This window comes from Xyrauchen texanus, chromosome 12 (assembly GCF_025860055.1).
Source record: "Xyrauchen texanus isolate HMW12.3.18 chromosome 12, RBS_HiC_50CHRs, whole genome shotgun sequence".
Classification (NCBI taxonomy): Eukaryota; Metazoa; Chordata; class Actinopteri; order Cypriniformes; family Catostomidae; genus Xyrauchen; species Xyrauchen texanus.
Genome location: NC_068287.1, coordinates 44,903,928 through 44,919,807, shown reverse-complemented (window position 1 = coordinate 44,919,807; position 15,880 = coordinate 44,903,928). Strand labels below are relative to the sequence as shown.

The window sequence follows — 15,880 nt, the reverse complement described above, 5'->3', positions numbered from 1 at the left end:
AGAGACAGACAGACAGAGAGACAGACAGATCACACTCTGACTGTAGAGACGGGCAGATACAGACAGAACTGGCTGCCCAGAGAGAGACACATCTGCCCGTACTGTGACCAGGGAGAAGTGGAGACAGAGCAACACTTCCTCACCAGCTGCCCCAACTATGAGGACATTAGAGGGACTTTTTACACTAAATTTGAAATACTTTGCCCTAACTTCATCAAATTAGACAACAAAACACAATTTCAACATTTATTAGGTGAAAAAAGAGATTGTATCATACTAGCAGCAAGATACATTGATGCTTGTCACAAAAAGAGAGAGTCAGCGACTAATCAGTGATGCGCTCACACACACACAAACACGCAAACACTTACACACTGAACACTACATTGTTCATAGATTTTTTTTTTAATGTTCATAAACTGTTCTAATTATTATTTTTATTGTATTTATTTTTTATTTATTTACACTGTTAATTTGTACATATAAATGTAAGTTATGTTATAATATTTTATTGTTTTTTATGTCTTTATAATTATTCTATGTATTCCAAGCTTTGGCAATATTGTATTGTGTACGGTCATGCCAATAAAGCAATTTTGAATTGAATTGAATTGAGAGAGAGAGAGAGAGAGAGAGAGAGAGAGAGAGAGAGAGAGAGGGAGAATGTATGAATGTTGATCATGTTTAATTCAGATTATTTAGTTAATTAAGGTTAACATGATTCATAGCTGATCATAATAATTTTATTATCTGTTTTTCTTTAATGATTTTCAGTGTTTTTCCTTTTATAATGTGTCACAAATCAGCGCCACCTAGAGGTCATGTGATAGAAATATTAATATGAACATAAAAGTCTCTCAAAAAACACTTAAATAGACAAATTATATATCAAATGAAAGCTCTCATAAGATGTTATTGTATAGTTTATTTTATTGCTGTAAGACCAAAGTTCAAACTATTTTCAAAAGTATCACAAAGTGAAATATGATATTTGTAAGACATCAAATGCGAATGTCTTTTAATTGTATACACCGTTCACTGCTACTGTAAGCCCACAAATAGTTCAAAACTTTTTTCATCTTCAATCTTCAACCGCTTATTCAAAGTCGGGTCGGGCCGAAACTTCCCAATCCCGATCCACATTAACCAGCTCTGACTGGCGGACCCCAAGGCATTCCCAGGCCAGTGTGGAGATGTAATCTCTCCACCTAGTCCTGGGTCTTCTCCGAGGCCTCCTCCCAGCTGGACGTGCCAGATGCCCAAACCACCTCAACTGACTCCTTTCGACACAAAGGAGCAGCAGCTCTACTCAGAGCTCCTCACAGATGACTGAGCTCCTCACAGATGACTGAGCTCCTCACCAAGGGAGAAGCCCGCCACCCTCCTAAGGAAACCCATTTCGGCTGCTTATACTCGTGACCTAGTTCTTTCGGTCGTGACCCAGCCTTCATGACCATAGGTGAGGGTAGGAACGAAAATTGACCAGTAGATTAAGACCTTTGCCTTCCGGCTCAGCTCTCTTTCGTGACAAAGGTGCGATATAGCGAGTGCAATACCGCCACCACTGCCCCGATTCTCCGGCCAACCTTCCGCTCCATTGTCCCCTCACTCATGAACAAGACCCGAGGTACTTGAACTCCTTCACTTGGGGCAATACCTCCTTCCCTAACCGGAGTACACACTCCATCGGTTTCCTGCTGAGAACCATGGCCTCAGATATAGAGGTGCTAATCCTCATCCCAGCCGCTTCACACTCGACTGCCAAGCGATCCAGTGAGAGCTGAATTGATGATGGTCACGGATCGATGATGACATGAAGACAACATCATCTGCAAAAAGCAGCAATGAGATCCCCAGCCCACCAAACCGCTCCCCTTCCCCACCCCGACTATGCAACGATATCCTGTCCATGTATATCACAAACAGGATTGGTGACAAAGCGCAGCCCTGGCGGAGACCAACCCCCGGCGGAGACCAACCCCCACATGGAACAAACTCGACTTTGTGCCGAGGACCCGGACACAGCTCTAGCTTTGGACGTACAGGGATTGGATCGCCCTAAGAAGGGACCCCCCCACCCCGTACTCCCGCAGCACCTCCCACAGTCTCTCCCGGGGGACCCGGTCATACGCCTTCTCCAGATCCACAAAATACATGTAGACCGGATGGGCATACTCCCAGACCTCCATACTCGCAGATCCTTGCAAGATTAAAGATTTGGTCCATCGTTCCACGGCCAGGACGGAACCTGCATTGTTCCTCTTCAATCCGAGGTTCGACAATCGGCCGAACCCTCCTCTCCAGCACCTTGGAGTAAACTTTACCAGGGAGGCTGAGAAGTGTGGTACCCCTGTAGTTGGCACACACTCTCTGGTCCCCCTTTTTGAAGAGGGGAACCACCACCCCGTTCTGCCACTCCTTGGGCACTGTCCCAGACTTCCACGCAATTTTGAAGAGGCGTGTCATCCATGACACCCTCCACATCCAAAGCTTTCAGCATTTCTGGTCGGATCTCATCAATCCCCGGGGCTTTGCCACTGCAGAGTTGTTTGACTACCTCAGTGACCTCCCCCAGGGAAATTGAATCTGATCCCCCATCAGCCTCCGGCTCTTGCGGAAATTCATGCAAAACAAATGATCAGAAATATATGCTATCAACTATTCATGATAAAATATTAGACATCATTACTTTATGGAGGGAGGTGTTGTGAACTGCAATTAATGCAATACACGAAACGATTACAGGTACTTGAATAGACCTCTTCTATGACGAACATGTTTCAATTTCTGAGTTCAAAGTCATTTTAATATTTTGTCTGGGGCTTGAAGACAAAAATGTCCCGTGATGTCACATCCAGAGACAGTAAAACAAATATGAGTCTCATTAACCAGTATGTGCTTTACCATTGTGTTGTTTATATTGACAAAACCATTAAACAGAGCGGACCCCTTTAGACCCTCATGAAGAAATAAATACCACATTTCAACTCTATTTTTATGTTAATAATAAGTTGTGTACTCTGTCATGCATTCAAGGTGCAGGGAAAGTATCTCAATACCCTTTAGATATAGATATATATATATATACTGTATTCATCATACAGGTTTGGATCATAGAAAATGCAAATGTACCTGTTTCAGATGTTCTTGAGTTGTAAGTTCAATGGAAAGAGTCTAGTTGATTCTAGTGAAGCTGAGAAAATGCCAAACGTTTGAGAAACGAACCTGATCTCTGATGATATTTATTGGGTTGAAGCAGGAAGATGAGAGGTAAGTGGAAAAAGTGTAATTTGTCGATAGAAAGCAAACCGCTGTTGTGTTGTTATTTGTTAGTTTTTTCACCCGTGGGTGCGAATACAACCTACTTAATCCTTGTGGTTAACACTTGATCATGTGTTTAACTGAAGCAACACAAAGTGCATAAGTACAATATAAACACAGACATTTAATCCATAAACTATCTGACAACACTCCTGCTGTGCATTCTGTAGAAAGTTGTTTTGTTAATGCAGAAGTTTGTAGTCAAGTCAAGTCAATTAATTTTTATTTGTATAGCGCCTTTCACAACACACATCGTTTCAAAGCAGCTTTACAGAATATCAGCATTAACAGACGATAAAACTGTAATGTCTATAAAGTCAATTAATCATCATTGTGTAATTTAGATAAAATACGATTTTTAATAGTGTTTAAAAATAATTCAGTAATAATTGTATTAATAACCCCAGTGAGCAAGCTGTAGGCGACTGTGGCAAGGAACACAAAACTCCATAAGATGTAGATTAATGGAGAAAAATAACCTTGGGAGAAGCCAGACTCACTGTGGGGGCAGTTCCCCTCTGACTAACATTATGAATGTAATGTAAATATTATGTATAGGTAAAATCATGGTTTAAAATTATTAAACTAAGTAAGTGTTAAGGGTCAGTGATTAAACATAGATTGTGTTTGAAATGTATGATTAATGACCAAAGTCTTTGAAGTCCATCTTGATTAATTGCAGAAGTTCACATAGATGCAATTGTCCTTGTTAATTGGCTGATAAAGGCTTTTGTTGGCAATTGTTAGTCTAAGCATTTCATTTCAGGATCGTAGTCCATAAATAGACTGAGGTGATGCAGGTTGGAGTTGCCATTATTTCATCCTCTGAAGTCCGTCATAATAGATTGAAGTGATGTTTGGCTGGCACCGGCTGCATTTAGTCATCATCATTCTGCGACATGTAGCAGTGGAGTCCAACATGAAGTAGGAATGGTGCTGGATCCAGCCGGTTCTGGTGACCTCAGGATAGGAGTCCCGAGGTTGAGACAGGGAAACAAATAAAAAGATGTAAGCGTAGATGCCATTGAATTTATTGCAGAGTTAGAGATCATGCTCAATGTTTCTGGTTTCTGGTTCCGGCAGACCCAACTAAAGCAGCCTAATTGTGTGTTGTGGGATAAATTAGGTGTATGTCTGGCTAAATAGATGAGTCTTTAGTCTAGACTTAAACTGAGAGAGTGTGTCTGCATCTCGAACAGTGTTTGGGAGACTATTCCATAGTTTAGGAGCCAAATATGAAAAGGATCTTCCTCCTTTAGTGGATTTTGATATTCTAGGAATTATTAATAGGCCAGAATTTTGCGATCTTAATGAACGTGATGGAATATAGCGTGTTAGAAGATCACTTAAGTACTGCGGAGCTAGACCATTCAAAGCTTTGTACGTAGTTAACAGAATTTTTTAATTAATACAGAATTTAACAGGTAACAATGTAACGATGATAAAATTGGGCTAATATGATCATATTTCTTGGTTCTCGTCAGCACTCTGGCTGCTTTATTTTGAACCAATTGAAGTTTATTTATTGATCTTGCTGGACATCCTCCCAGTAATGCGTTACAATAATCTAGTTTTGAGGTCATGAACGCATTAATTAGTTTTTCGGCATCAGCAACCGAGAGCATATGCCTTAATTTAGCACTATTTCTTAGGTGGAAGAATGCTGTTCTACAAACATTTGTAATTTGATTTTCAAAGGACAGATTGGTATCAAATATAACACCTAAGTTCTTTGCTGTTGAAGATGATGTAACAGTACATGTTAATCACAGCAGAAAAGACTAGTTGCTCCATTTCTGCATAACGCGGTGGCCTATTTTAGCTTATCGCAGCTCATTCTGCCCATTTCGCGGCATGCTCAGTTCTCCCGATGGCCATTTCGCCCCTGATCGGCCCCAAAATGTGTCGGTCCACCGGGAAATGTTCATTTAAATTTGTCTTTGTTTATTTAAGTGTCATGCACCTCAGATATTATTAGTAAAAGTTACTGTGTTAACTGTAACTATAAAAATTGAGACTTTTGACTCCATTAAACGTGTGTATGTTTTGACGTGCGTGTTGAATGAAGGCCAGGCGGCCGTGAGCGACGAGAGGTTTGGGGTTCGAACGGCTTTAGAGTCCTTGACTAGAGGAAGTGTGGAGTTGAGGGAGAAGCTGTGGTTCTCAAAAGAAGGGTTTTCAGCTGGGCTAAAACAAACACAGCAACCCACAGGAAGTCAAAAGAGTTCTCAGACACCTCCACAGGGTCACCAAACACCAACCGAGAACCAATCGCTGCTCAGAGTCACCGCAACTAATCTACAGCGTGAAACATAGGCCGAGTTCAGAATGGCACACCATCATACTACTCTTACCATTTCTGCCATAGACATATATGCCATATACAGCACGACCAGTGTAAGACGATTCCTGAAGTCCGATTGTTTAAGTGTGCCTATCTATTATCTGAACAAGTATTTCATTCCCAACACAGTAACGACACCAACATGTGCTCTGCAACAACAGCTTTTATTGAACGCTCTTGAAATGATATTCAGTTTAAATGATTACAGTATGTGTTATAGCAACTGTTTATGATGTACAGATAAAAACAAAGACCAAAAGCACATCACAAGAGATTAAAAAGAAAAGAAATGAAACATGATCTTTAATAGCAACGCATCTGATTTGTTCCATTTATTTGTGTCTCATAGTGTGAAGGAAGACATCTATTTTTATTTCTAAGTCTGAAGCAGTTACAGGCAACACGAACACGGTAGCTGCCAGAAGTGCAACTGTTGATGACACACCGATTCTTCTTCTTCTTATTTATGGTGCTCTTAACTCTGTACACAGTGTATCTCTCTGTACTCTGGAATATGTTCCTATCTTCTGTCCATTGACCTCCGCTACTGCAGATCATATTAATATTGTTTAGATTTGAATTCTCGAGGAAGGATTGGATCGGAACTCTGCCACAAAGACCTTCATCATTAAGATATTTTGCCCACTCATTTCGTAGACCAGTATTGAAGCCATCGGGGAGAATGTGCTTGCGTTTGAACTCATCATGATTATTTTGATTTCCAGCCCGTGGACAGTGATTTACCCAGTTAGAAAACATTTTATAGAAAATGGCAGGGTCATCATGAGTGGATAGATGTTTGTTTCCACCATGACTAACAGCCAGGATGAAGTTAAGAAAGAGAAGAACCTCCAATTTCATCCTGAAACGAGAGAGAGAGAGAGAGAGAGTGTGAGAGAGAGCGAGAGAGAGAGAGGGGGGAGAGAGAGAGAGAGTGAGTGAGATAAAGAGAGAGAGCGAGAGAGAGAGAGAGAGAGAGAGGGGGTGAGAGAGGGAGGGAGAGAGAGAGGGGGTGAGAGAGAGAGTGAGATAAAGAGAGAGAGCGAGAGGGGGGTGAGAGAGGGAGGGAGAGAGAGGGGGGTGAGAGAGAGAGAGTGAGATAAAGAGAGAGAGCGAGAGAGGGGGGGGTGAGAGAGGGAGAGAGAGAGAGGGGGTGAGAGAGGGAGAGAGAGAGGGGGGGGTGAGAGAGAGGGGGGAGGTGAGAGAGGGAGAGAGAGAGAGAGAGTGTGAGTGAGATAAAGAGAGAGAGCGAGAGAGAAAGAGAGAGAGAGGGGGGGTGAGAGAGGGAGAGAGAGAGAGAGAGAGAGAGGGGTGAGAGAGGGAGAGAGAGAGAGAGAAAGAGAATGTATAAATGTAGATCATTAATTCAGTTTATTTAGTTCATTAAAGTTAACTTGATAAATAACTGACCATAATGATTTTATTATCTGTTTTTCTTTAATGATTTTCAATGTTTTTCCTTTTATAATGTGTCACAAATATTCAGTTCAGCAGGAAAAACAAATTATCAGAAATAAATGTTCTCAACTATTCCTGATTAAATGTTAGACATCATTATTTTATGGAGGAGGTGTTGTGAACTGAACCAGAATTACATGTTTATACATTTAGGGGGAAAAAACAAATTCTATTCACCATAAGATTGTAAACAAATATAATATTATTCATGAATAATTCTTTCATAAACAGAAGGGCGCGAGTGAGCCTGTCCCGCCAGCCGAGGTGAGACAGGGTTTTACAGCGCTTTCTACATCGTTCCCAAGAAGAGCGACGGGTTACGCCAATCTTGGACCCGCGAGTTCTGAACCGGGCATTGCAGAGACGTGCATCCGGCATCAAGATTGGTCATTTTTATTTGATTTGGTTGTTTCTTAAAAAAAATGACACATTTTTGGCAATAAGTCCACAGTGTGTGTAATGATGAGCTTTTAAATTTGAGTGAATTATTCATAAATGCAATCAAATGTAACTCATGCAAAACATGAAACGATTACAGGTACTTGAATAGACCTCTTCTATGATAATAAAACAAATATGAGTCTCATTAACCAGTATGTGCTTTACCATTGTGTTGTTTATATTGACAAAACCATTAAACAGAGAGGACCCCTTTAGACCCTCATGAAGAAATAAATACCACATTTCAACTCTATTTTTATGTTAATAATAAGTTGTGTACTCTGTCATGCATTCAAGGTGCAGGGAAAGTATCTCAATACCCTTTAGATATAGATATATATATACTGTATTCATCATACAGGTTTGGATCATAGAAAATGCAAATGTACCTGTTTCAGATGTTCTTGAGTTGTAAGTTCAATGGAAAGAGTCTAGATGATTCTAGTGAAGCTGAGAAAATGCCAAACGTTTGAGAAACGAACCTGATCTCTGATGATATTTATTGGGTTGAAGCAGGAAGATGAGAGGTAAGTGGAAAATGTGTCATTTGTCGATAGAAAGTAAACCGCAGTTTTATGTTGGTTTTTTCACCCGTGGGTGCGAATACAACCTACTTAATCCTTGTGGTTTCCACTTGATCATGTGTTTAACTGAAGCATCACAAAGTGCATAAGCACAATATAAACACACACATGTAATCCATAAACTATCTGACAACACTCCTGCTGTGCATTCTGTAGAAAGTTGTTTTGTTAATGCAGAAGTTTGTAGTGAATTAATCACAGCAGAAAAGACGAACTGCTTTCTGTATTAAATATGTTTAAGTGTGACCTTACTAATATTAAACAAATTATATTTGCACTCAATTTAAATCAGTAAAATGTAATCCTCTAGATTGCAAGTAAAATATTATGTATGATCGTTTGTTAACTTTACTAGGAGACTTCATGTATCAGTCCTAAAGTAGAAAACCTCGTCAAATTTATGTGCTTATTTGAGTAAATTTCACTGGTAAATAAAATAAGTACATTTTACTTTACTTCACTTGTGGGATGCTTCTGCATGTCATTTGGCAAATGATTAAACGTGTTTATAAGTCAAATTCAGTATGTGAAATGTTCAAATAAAATGTTTTAATGTGCCTTTGTTTATTTAAGTGTCATGCACCTCAGATATTATTAGTAAAAGTTACTGTGTTAACTGAAATTATTAAGGTAAATTTACTCGCTAACTTAAATCAATATTATGACATGAAGTTAATTTTATACCATTAAAGTTTACTTGGTAAAAAAGTGTGCAAAAACGTCATGGTTACTGTTGTAACCGCCGCGGCCTTTTCTCTCACTATGTCTCTCACATAGGACGTGAAGCGCCTGGCTATTTCTTAAAGCTATGAAACGCGTCGGGGAAGGCAGTCTTTCCTGGTCCTATTCTTTCAGGGGGAAAAGACCTTGCGGAGGCCCTCCTGCGGAGGTCCTGGAAGGGGTCCCGGAGACAGCGGACGTACACCGCCTGCGAGGTGCTTGATGCTGGAGCAGAGAGCTGGGGCCGAAGCTACCTGTTGTTTAGCCGCAAGGGGACGCCCTCGGTGAGCAGGCAGGGCATGCTTGTTTGGCGGCGCCGCGGCAGGATGTGCCATCTGCTTCTTCACTGCCAAAAACTGCTGGGCGAAGTCGTCGACGGTGTTGCCGAAGAGGCCAAGCTAGGAGACGGGGGTCTTGAGAAAGCGTGACTTGTCAACGTCGTGCATCTCGACCATGTTCAGCCAGAGGTGATGCTCCTAGACCACGAGGGGGGTCATCGCCCGCCTGAGTGCCTGCGCTGTGACCTTCATGGCTCTGAGATCGAGGTCGGTGGTAGAGCTCAGTTCCTGCAGCACGTTGGGGTCAGAACTACCCAGGTGCAGATCTTTGAGTGCCTTGGCTTGGTGAACTTGCAGGAGAGCCATGGCATGCAGGGCAGAGGCAGCCTGTCCTCGCACTGAGAACTTGAACCATTCATAAAACGCTGCCTGCGTGTGATCGCAGCTCAGAAATGCCGTCAGAAGTGGAGAGAAATCAACCGCATCCAGGAACTACACAGAGGCGGAAAAACATCTTTAAAAAGACGCGTCCTGAAAAGGACGTTCAACGCCTGCTGCGTATTGCTCTTTTATGAGTGGGAACTCAAACTCTTTTAGAGGAAATAAACTCTTTTTAGGAGGAGAAACACTCTTTCAGGCAATGAAAGCGCTGTCGAATCGCCCAGGGGAGTAGACTGCACAGCGTGCAGAGAGAGAGAACGCCAGCTGGAAACGCGCCATAGATCCAACAGCAGTGCTTATTGCCAGTAGAGGTGAGTGAAACAGTGGTTAACTTCAGCTTGTTGTTGCACAACCGTTCGGCTCCGGAGAAAAATTCTGACTGGCACTCACTGCCCCGCTTCCATTTATACCTGTATGTCCGGGGTGGGGCATGCAAATTCTGTCTGCCTACTTGACATTGGCCTTTTCTCAGGTTCAGAGGAATGTTTGGCATCCCAGGAAGACCCCTTGTGTCACTTCATTCGACACAACGTCGAGTGAGTGACAGAAGGGGACCTTGCACTAGTAAATCTTACTAGTCATGTAGACAAATGAAAGAGTATGCATGCTTGAATTACTTTAAATTACAAAACTTGAATTGTACTTTTTGCTTGTGTTAGCTATATATTTGTAAATGGATGGCTGTGGCTCAGGTGGTAGAGCGGGTTGTCCACTAATTGCAGGGTTGGCGGTTCAACTCCTGGTCCACATGACTCAACATGCCGAAGTGTCCTTGGGCAAGACACTGAACCCCAAGTTGCTCCCAATGGCAGGCTAGCGCCTTGCATGCAGCTCTGCCGTCATTGGTGTTTGAATGTGAATGAGTCACAGTGTAAAGCACTTTGAATACCACTACGGTTGAAAAGGTGATATATAAGTGCAGACCATTTACCAAAAAGCATCCTCATGACTTTGCTGAAGAGAATGAACAAAGTGTGCAAACCTGCAATCTACACAAAGAGTGGCTACTTTGAAGAAGCTCAAATATAAGACAGTTTTCACACTTGGCAGGTTTTGTTCAATTAAAACGAACTCTGGTGCGATTGATTTGTTAGTGCTGTTCATTTGAACAAGTATTGACGCTGTCACCCGAACCTTGGTGCGCACCAAACAAGAGGACCAAGACCGCCTGAAAAGTGGGTCTCGGTCTGCTTCCAAACGGACTCTGGTGCAGTTTGATTGATATATGAACGCAACTTGGACCAAAGATGTCTAAATGGACCAAAAACAGGAAGTAATTTGCCTAATACTGACCTCAAGCATACCTGTTTTTTCTCATCATAGGAGCTATGTTGCCCATTATAGTTCGGTACTGGCGTCGGGACCGCCCATCAGCCGTCCTTGCTGCATATCTTTATTTGTGTGTGCAACGGAGGAATTCCTGGTGCTGTTTTGACTCCTTTACACATTTTATTAACTCTTCGTCTGTTCACAGCTGGTAAAAATACCACCATATATACATATATAAATATAACGTGAGCATTTCGCCCAGCAGCAAGCATTGTTTTGGATGATCAGCAAGTTCCGACATCTGCAAAATATACATCATAAAAGCTGTCCAATCTGGTTGTGAACGTTTCCTGATGCCTTTGGTTTTGTATGGTTAGGTTCGGTGTTAAAAATACCAGTATGAACGCTAAGCGAACCCGGACCAGTAGAACCAAGAGAACTGAACTACAAGTGTGAACACACCCTTAGTCAAATTATTTTGTAGATTTAACTCTCTCTCTGTGAGTCTCGTGTGTGATAGATTAGAATGTCTCCTGCTCAAACAGATGGTTCAATCCCTCTGCACAATCAAGATTAGGATTACACAATGAAGACATGCCGTATTAGAAACACACAGACAATCAGTGTGTCTTAAAGAAATACTATACTGTGACACAGTGAACAACAGAGGCACATTTACAACCTACAATCACCATAAAACCAATCAGTTCATCCTAGCTTCTGAAAAAATATAGATGTCAGGTTGTAACCGATGGCTTGATTTCTTGGGGCCGCCACGAGGAAATAATGTGCATTGGTAAATGCTTCTCATCCAGTGCCATTTTACTTAAAGCTGAAGATGCTATAGGATGGAAGTGCTGTGGATTAAGCTATTTTTAAAGAGACAGTGAGTGATCTGCCATGCGTCTGTGTCTCTATCTCTACACCTCTGTCCATCTTTACTGTTGCTCTTTGTCATTATTTACGTTTACTGCAAACTTTATTTTTATTCTTTAAAATCACCCCTTTCACTTTTAGGGTTCTCACACTTTACAATCAATGAGTTGTGATCAACTGATTTGTTTTATAATTAGGCTCTTCTGATTCAGAATGTATCTTCATTTGAGGAATTCCCATGACTTTTGCAGACCTGGAAACCCCTTTAGGGTGATTTCACAAAACGTTTCAAGAACATAGCATGGCCATAAATCAACCCCCATTAAAGGTGCTCTCAGTCATTTTATCCTCTTTAAAAATGTTATATTCCGAAAGAAATAGTAATTTTGAAACATAGGTATAAATTCATGAGCATGAAATGAAGACTCCAGTCATATCAGTAACCTTATAAAAGCTGTTTTATTCTACATGGAGAGGGTGCCCTAATGGGTGCTGCCATGTTAGAATCACACGATCAGCCAAATACTACTCGCTTAATCTCAGTCCTGTTATTGGACACTTACACCCAGGATTATATTAATCGTGACTGACTGTGAATAATACATTTCTACAGTGGCATCTGAAATGAAAACATCCTGGTTACTTCCGTAACCACCCTGATGGAGGGAACGAGACATGTGTCGATGTAGTGACACTAGGGTCACTCTTGGGAGCCCGAGGCACCTTCTGATCTTCTATAAAAGGCCATTGGGAATTGGCGTGTGGTATTTGCATGCCACTCCCCCGGACATATGGTATAAAGGAGGGCTACGTATCAGGTGTGCCGATAAGTCCGCCATTCAGCGTGTCAGCTGCAGGCACAGTCTCATCCTTGTGGAAGTAACCAGGACGTTCCCTATCTGTCACTCACTCAAGGTTGTGTCGATGTAGTGACACTAGGGGTCCCCTACAAAAACGACACAACTAGCTGAACTGCGTTATGTGGATCGGTGGTGCGAGATGGGTAGACTACTGTGTGTCTCGATCAGCCCTTTGGGGACGAGTCGACTGCCCAAAGTATAGGGACAGGCAAGCCCAGTCACAACTCTTCACTCTTTTTTATTTTTCTCCCCAGAAAAAGAAAGAAGTTGTTAACCAAGCTGGACACCAGTGTCTACATCGAGGGTGTGACACACTCATGGGGAAGACACCACGGAGACCACACCCCACCCAGAGAGAGGGGGGTGGGGTGTTTCAAGTGGAGATACGTCACATGGTCTTGCTGAGTCTAGCGGATGTATGTCATGTGGAGAAGTCCCATGGTAGGTCCTACCCAATGCGGAGAGGAGGCTCTATGAGTATGGTGACTGGGGAAGAGGGGCTTCTGCCCAAGGAAGATGCAGTTTCCAACAGGGAATGTTTTTCAGCGGAATATATGTCACAAGAGGTTACCTACTGGGAACCAGCCCATGCGGAGCACCTGTCCCAGTAAGGGGCTTAGTTAGCACAAGTACTGAGCTGGCAGCGAGTTTCTCTGCAAACTTGCTACCACAGGGCTGGGAGGAAGTCAACCAGTGAACACATTTGTAAACACTACTGGGACTCAACAATGCACATCTTCAGCTCAAGGGAGGTGAAAGGTGCTAAGCGCAAGTGATATACCCGGCCGGCTGACCCGGACTTACCTGTTCATTCCTGCTAAGACACAGACGAAACTGGCTCAACCAGGAGATTATAGATCCTCACAAAGGTGTTGGGTGTAGCCCAGCCTGCTGCCCAGCAAATGTCTGTTAGAGAGGCACCACACTCCTGGTAGAATGGGCTCGTAGCCCTGCCAGGGGCGGCACATGCTGAGCTTGGTATGCGATAGCTATGGCGTCAATGACCCAGTGGGTGATCACCTGCTTGGAGACTTCCGGTAAGAAAGGAACTGAGGCGGGGCGTGGCTGTGAGCACGTCCTTCATTTCCGCGTCAAAGTGTGACTGGGCAACCTCACCCGAAGGTGGAAGTCCGGCTGAGGCTTTCGCGTTCGACTGAACAAGCACGCTCTTCGATGCTGCGCTCGAGAGCGCATCACCTTCGCGGGCACGGAATAAGAGGTCTAACTCTCCCTGAGATGAGCTGCCGCACTCATCTGGAAGCCTAACTGGAGCAAACGAGCGTGCTGGGGAATGGGAGGTCCGTGGGGATATACCCGGAGGAGGTGGTCACATTGTGGTCCCCAAATCACCCCCAGTGCTTGCTGGGGTGGCTTGCAGGGAGCCGCTGGGGTGGCTTGCTTTCTTATGAAAGTGAGCTGCGACCACAACGTTGACATGGTCATGTCCTCGCAATGAGGACATGACGCAGTCACGAAAAGATGTCTTGGCGTGGGCAGTGCTCAGGCATTAGATCCATGTTCATTATATTGAACATGGATCTGTTGAACACAACAGGGAAAAAAGGGCGCGCTTGCTCACACAGCGCTGACTGTAGCGCTAAATGTGGAAACACAGCCTTATAAGGTTTAGTTATAAATTATACAGATGTCTCAGAAGCAAAGGCGTTGGTTTGGCTTGTGTATTGGTGGGTGGGGGTTGCAGTGTGAAGCATTTTCCCATGTTTCCATTGATCATGGACTCTATGCCACTGCTCAGAAGTCAAAGTCTGCTGGTTTCAAAGCGTTTCAAATGGTTTCCCTCATCATGTAGACTATACGTAAGTGCTGTTTTCACAACTTCCATGTCCGTTTATGGCTTCCACATTAATGTGAGAACGAAAAAGAATAAAAATAAATAAATATTACATTTTTCTTAGAAGTGCAAACACTTCTACATATTGTGGCTGTTATTATTTCTGGATTTTGCATTTCAATTCACAGTTTTTACAAAGTGCATAACTTATAAATCAACCGGGGCGGGGTCTGGGTATCTCAGCGAGTATTGGCACTGACTATCCCCCCTGCAGTCACGAGTTCGAATCCAGGGCGTGCTCATTGACTCCAGCCAGGTCTCCTAAGCAACCAAATTGGCCCGGTTGCTAGGGAGGGTAGAGTCACATGGGGTAACCTCCTCGTGGTCGCTATAATGTGGTTCTCGCTTTCGGTGGGGCGTGTGGTGAGTTGTGCGTGGACACCGCAGAGAATAACGTGAAGCCTCCACATGCGCTACATCTCCACGGTAACACTCTCAACAAGTCACATGATAAGATGCGCGGATTGACGGTCTCAGACGCAGAGGCAACTACGCCACCATGAGGACTTAGAGCACATTGGGAATTGGGCATTCCAGATTGGGGAGAAAATCCCAAAAATAAAAATAAAAACATTAGTGGTAATGAGAATCGGTGGGTAAAATGTTCATGAAAATAATGTCACAATATAGAAAATGTATAGGTTTCTTTCGCTTTTGGAGTCAAATATGACATTTTCTTGACATGTCTTGTGAGAATTGCCTTTTAAATTCCCTGATATTACCAGTTTGTCCCCGAACATGGAAACCCTGTGCCTTTTTTGTCAATTACACTATAATTTGTCTATCTTTATTTTTTAAATGTATGTATGTTGTTATAAACTACTTTTGTAGAAGTACTGTTTTATGCAGCTCAGCTGAAAATGCTTTATATGCCAATAAAACACATTAAACGCAGAGTGAGAATAACATACAGAGAAAGAGAGACAGACCAGAGAGTGAGAGATAAACACAGAGAGAGAGAGATTTGTCAGTGAGCACTAGATTTAATCCCTCAGCAGTGTGTGTGTGTGTGTGTGTGTGTGTGTGTGTGTGTGTTATTCCCAGTCACAGCTCAGGATTGCTCTCAGTTCTGTGCTGTCGTCTTTGGCCCCTGTACCGCCGCCACCATGAGCTTCATCGCGGACGATGTGGAGATCGACCCGGTCACACTCAACCTCATCATCCTCATCGCCAGCTATGTTATCTTGCTCCTGGTGTTCCTCATCTCCTGTATCCTGTACGACTGTCAGGGCAAAGACCCCACGAAAGAGTATGCCCCCGACCCAGTGCCCAACATCAACTCCGCTCCCATCCGGCTGGTGGTCATGCAGAGCTCGCCCGCCAATGCCCGTTGGGACCAGAACAAGACGGTGACCTCCTACGAGCCGCCCAGTGCTGAGAAAAAGAGTACTTTGGTTTGACAGACACGTAGGAAACGGACTGATAACAGCCATTAG

At 43.1% G+C, this 15,880-nt stretch overlaps 1 protein-coding gene across 1 annotated transcript; it reads left to right on the top strand.

The window, feature by feature from the left end:
• Window positions 1–15,550: 15,550 nt before the first annotated feature.
• Window positions 15,551–15,844, top strand: LOC127653218 (small integral membrane protein 36-like). The gene has a single exon (XM_052139826.1). It carries the CDS (start codon window positions 15,551–15,553, stop codon window positions 15,842–15,844), a length of 294 nt encoding a protein of 97 aa, XP_051995786.1.
• Window positions 15,845–15,880: the final 36 nt, after the last annotated feature.

Excerpts from the sequence above, each read along its gene's own strand:
- LOC127653218 (XM_052139826.1), top strand. The coding sequence starts at position 15,551 with ATGAGCTTCATCGCGGACGATGTGGAGATCGACCCGGTCACACTCAAC.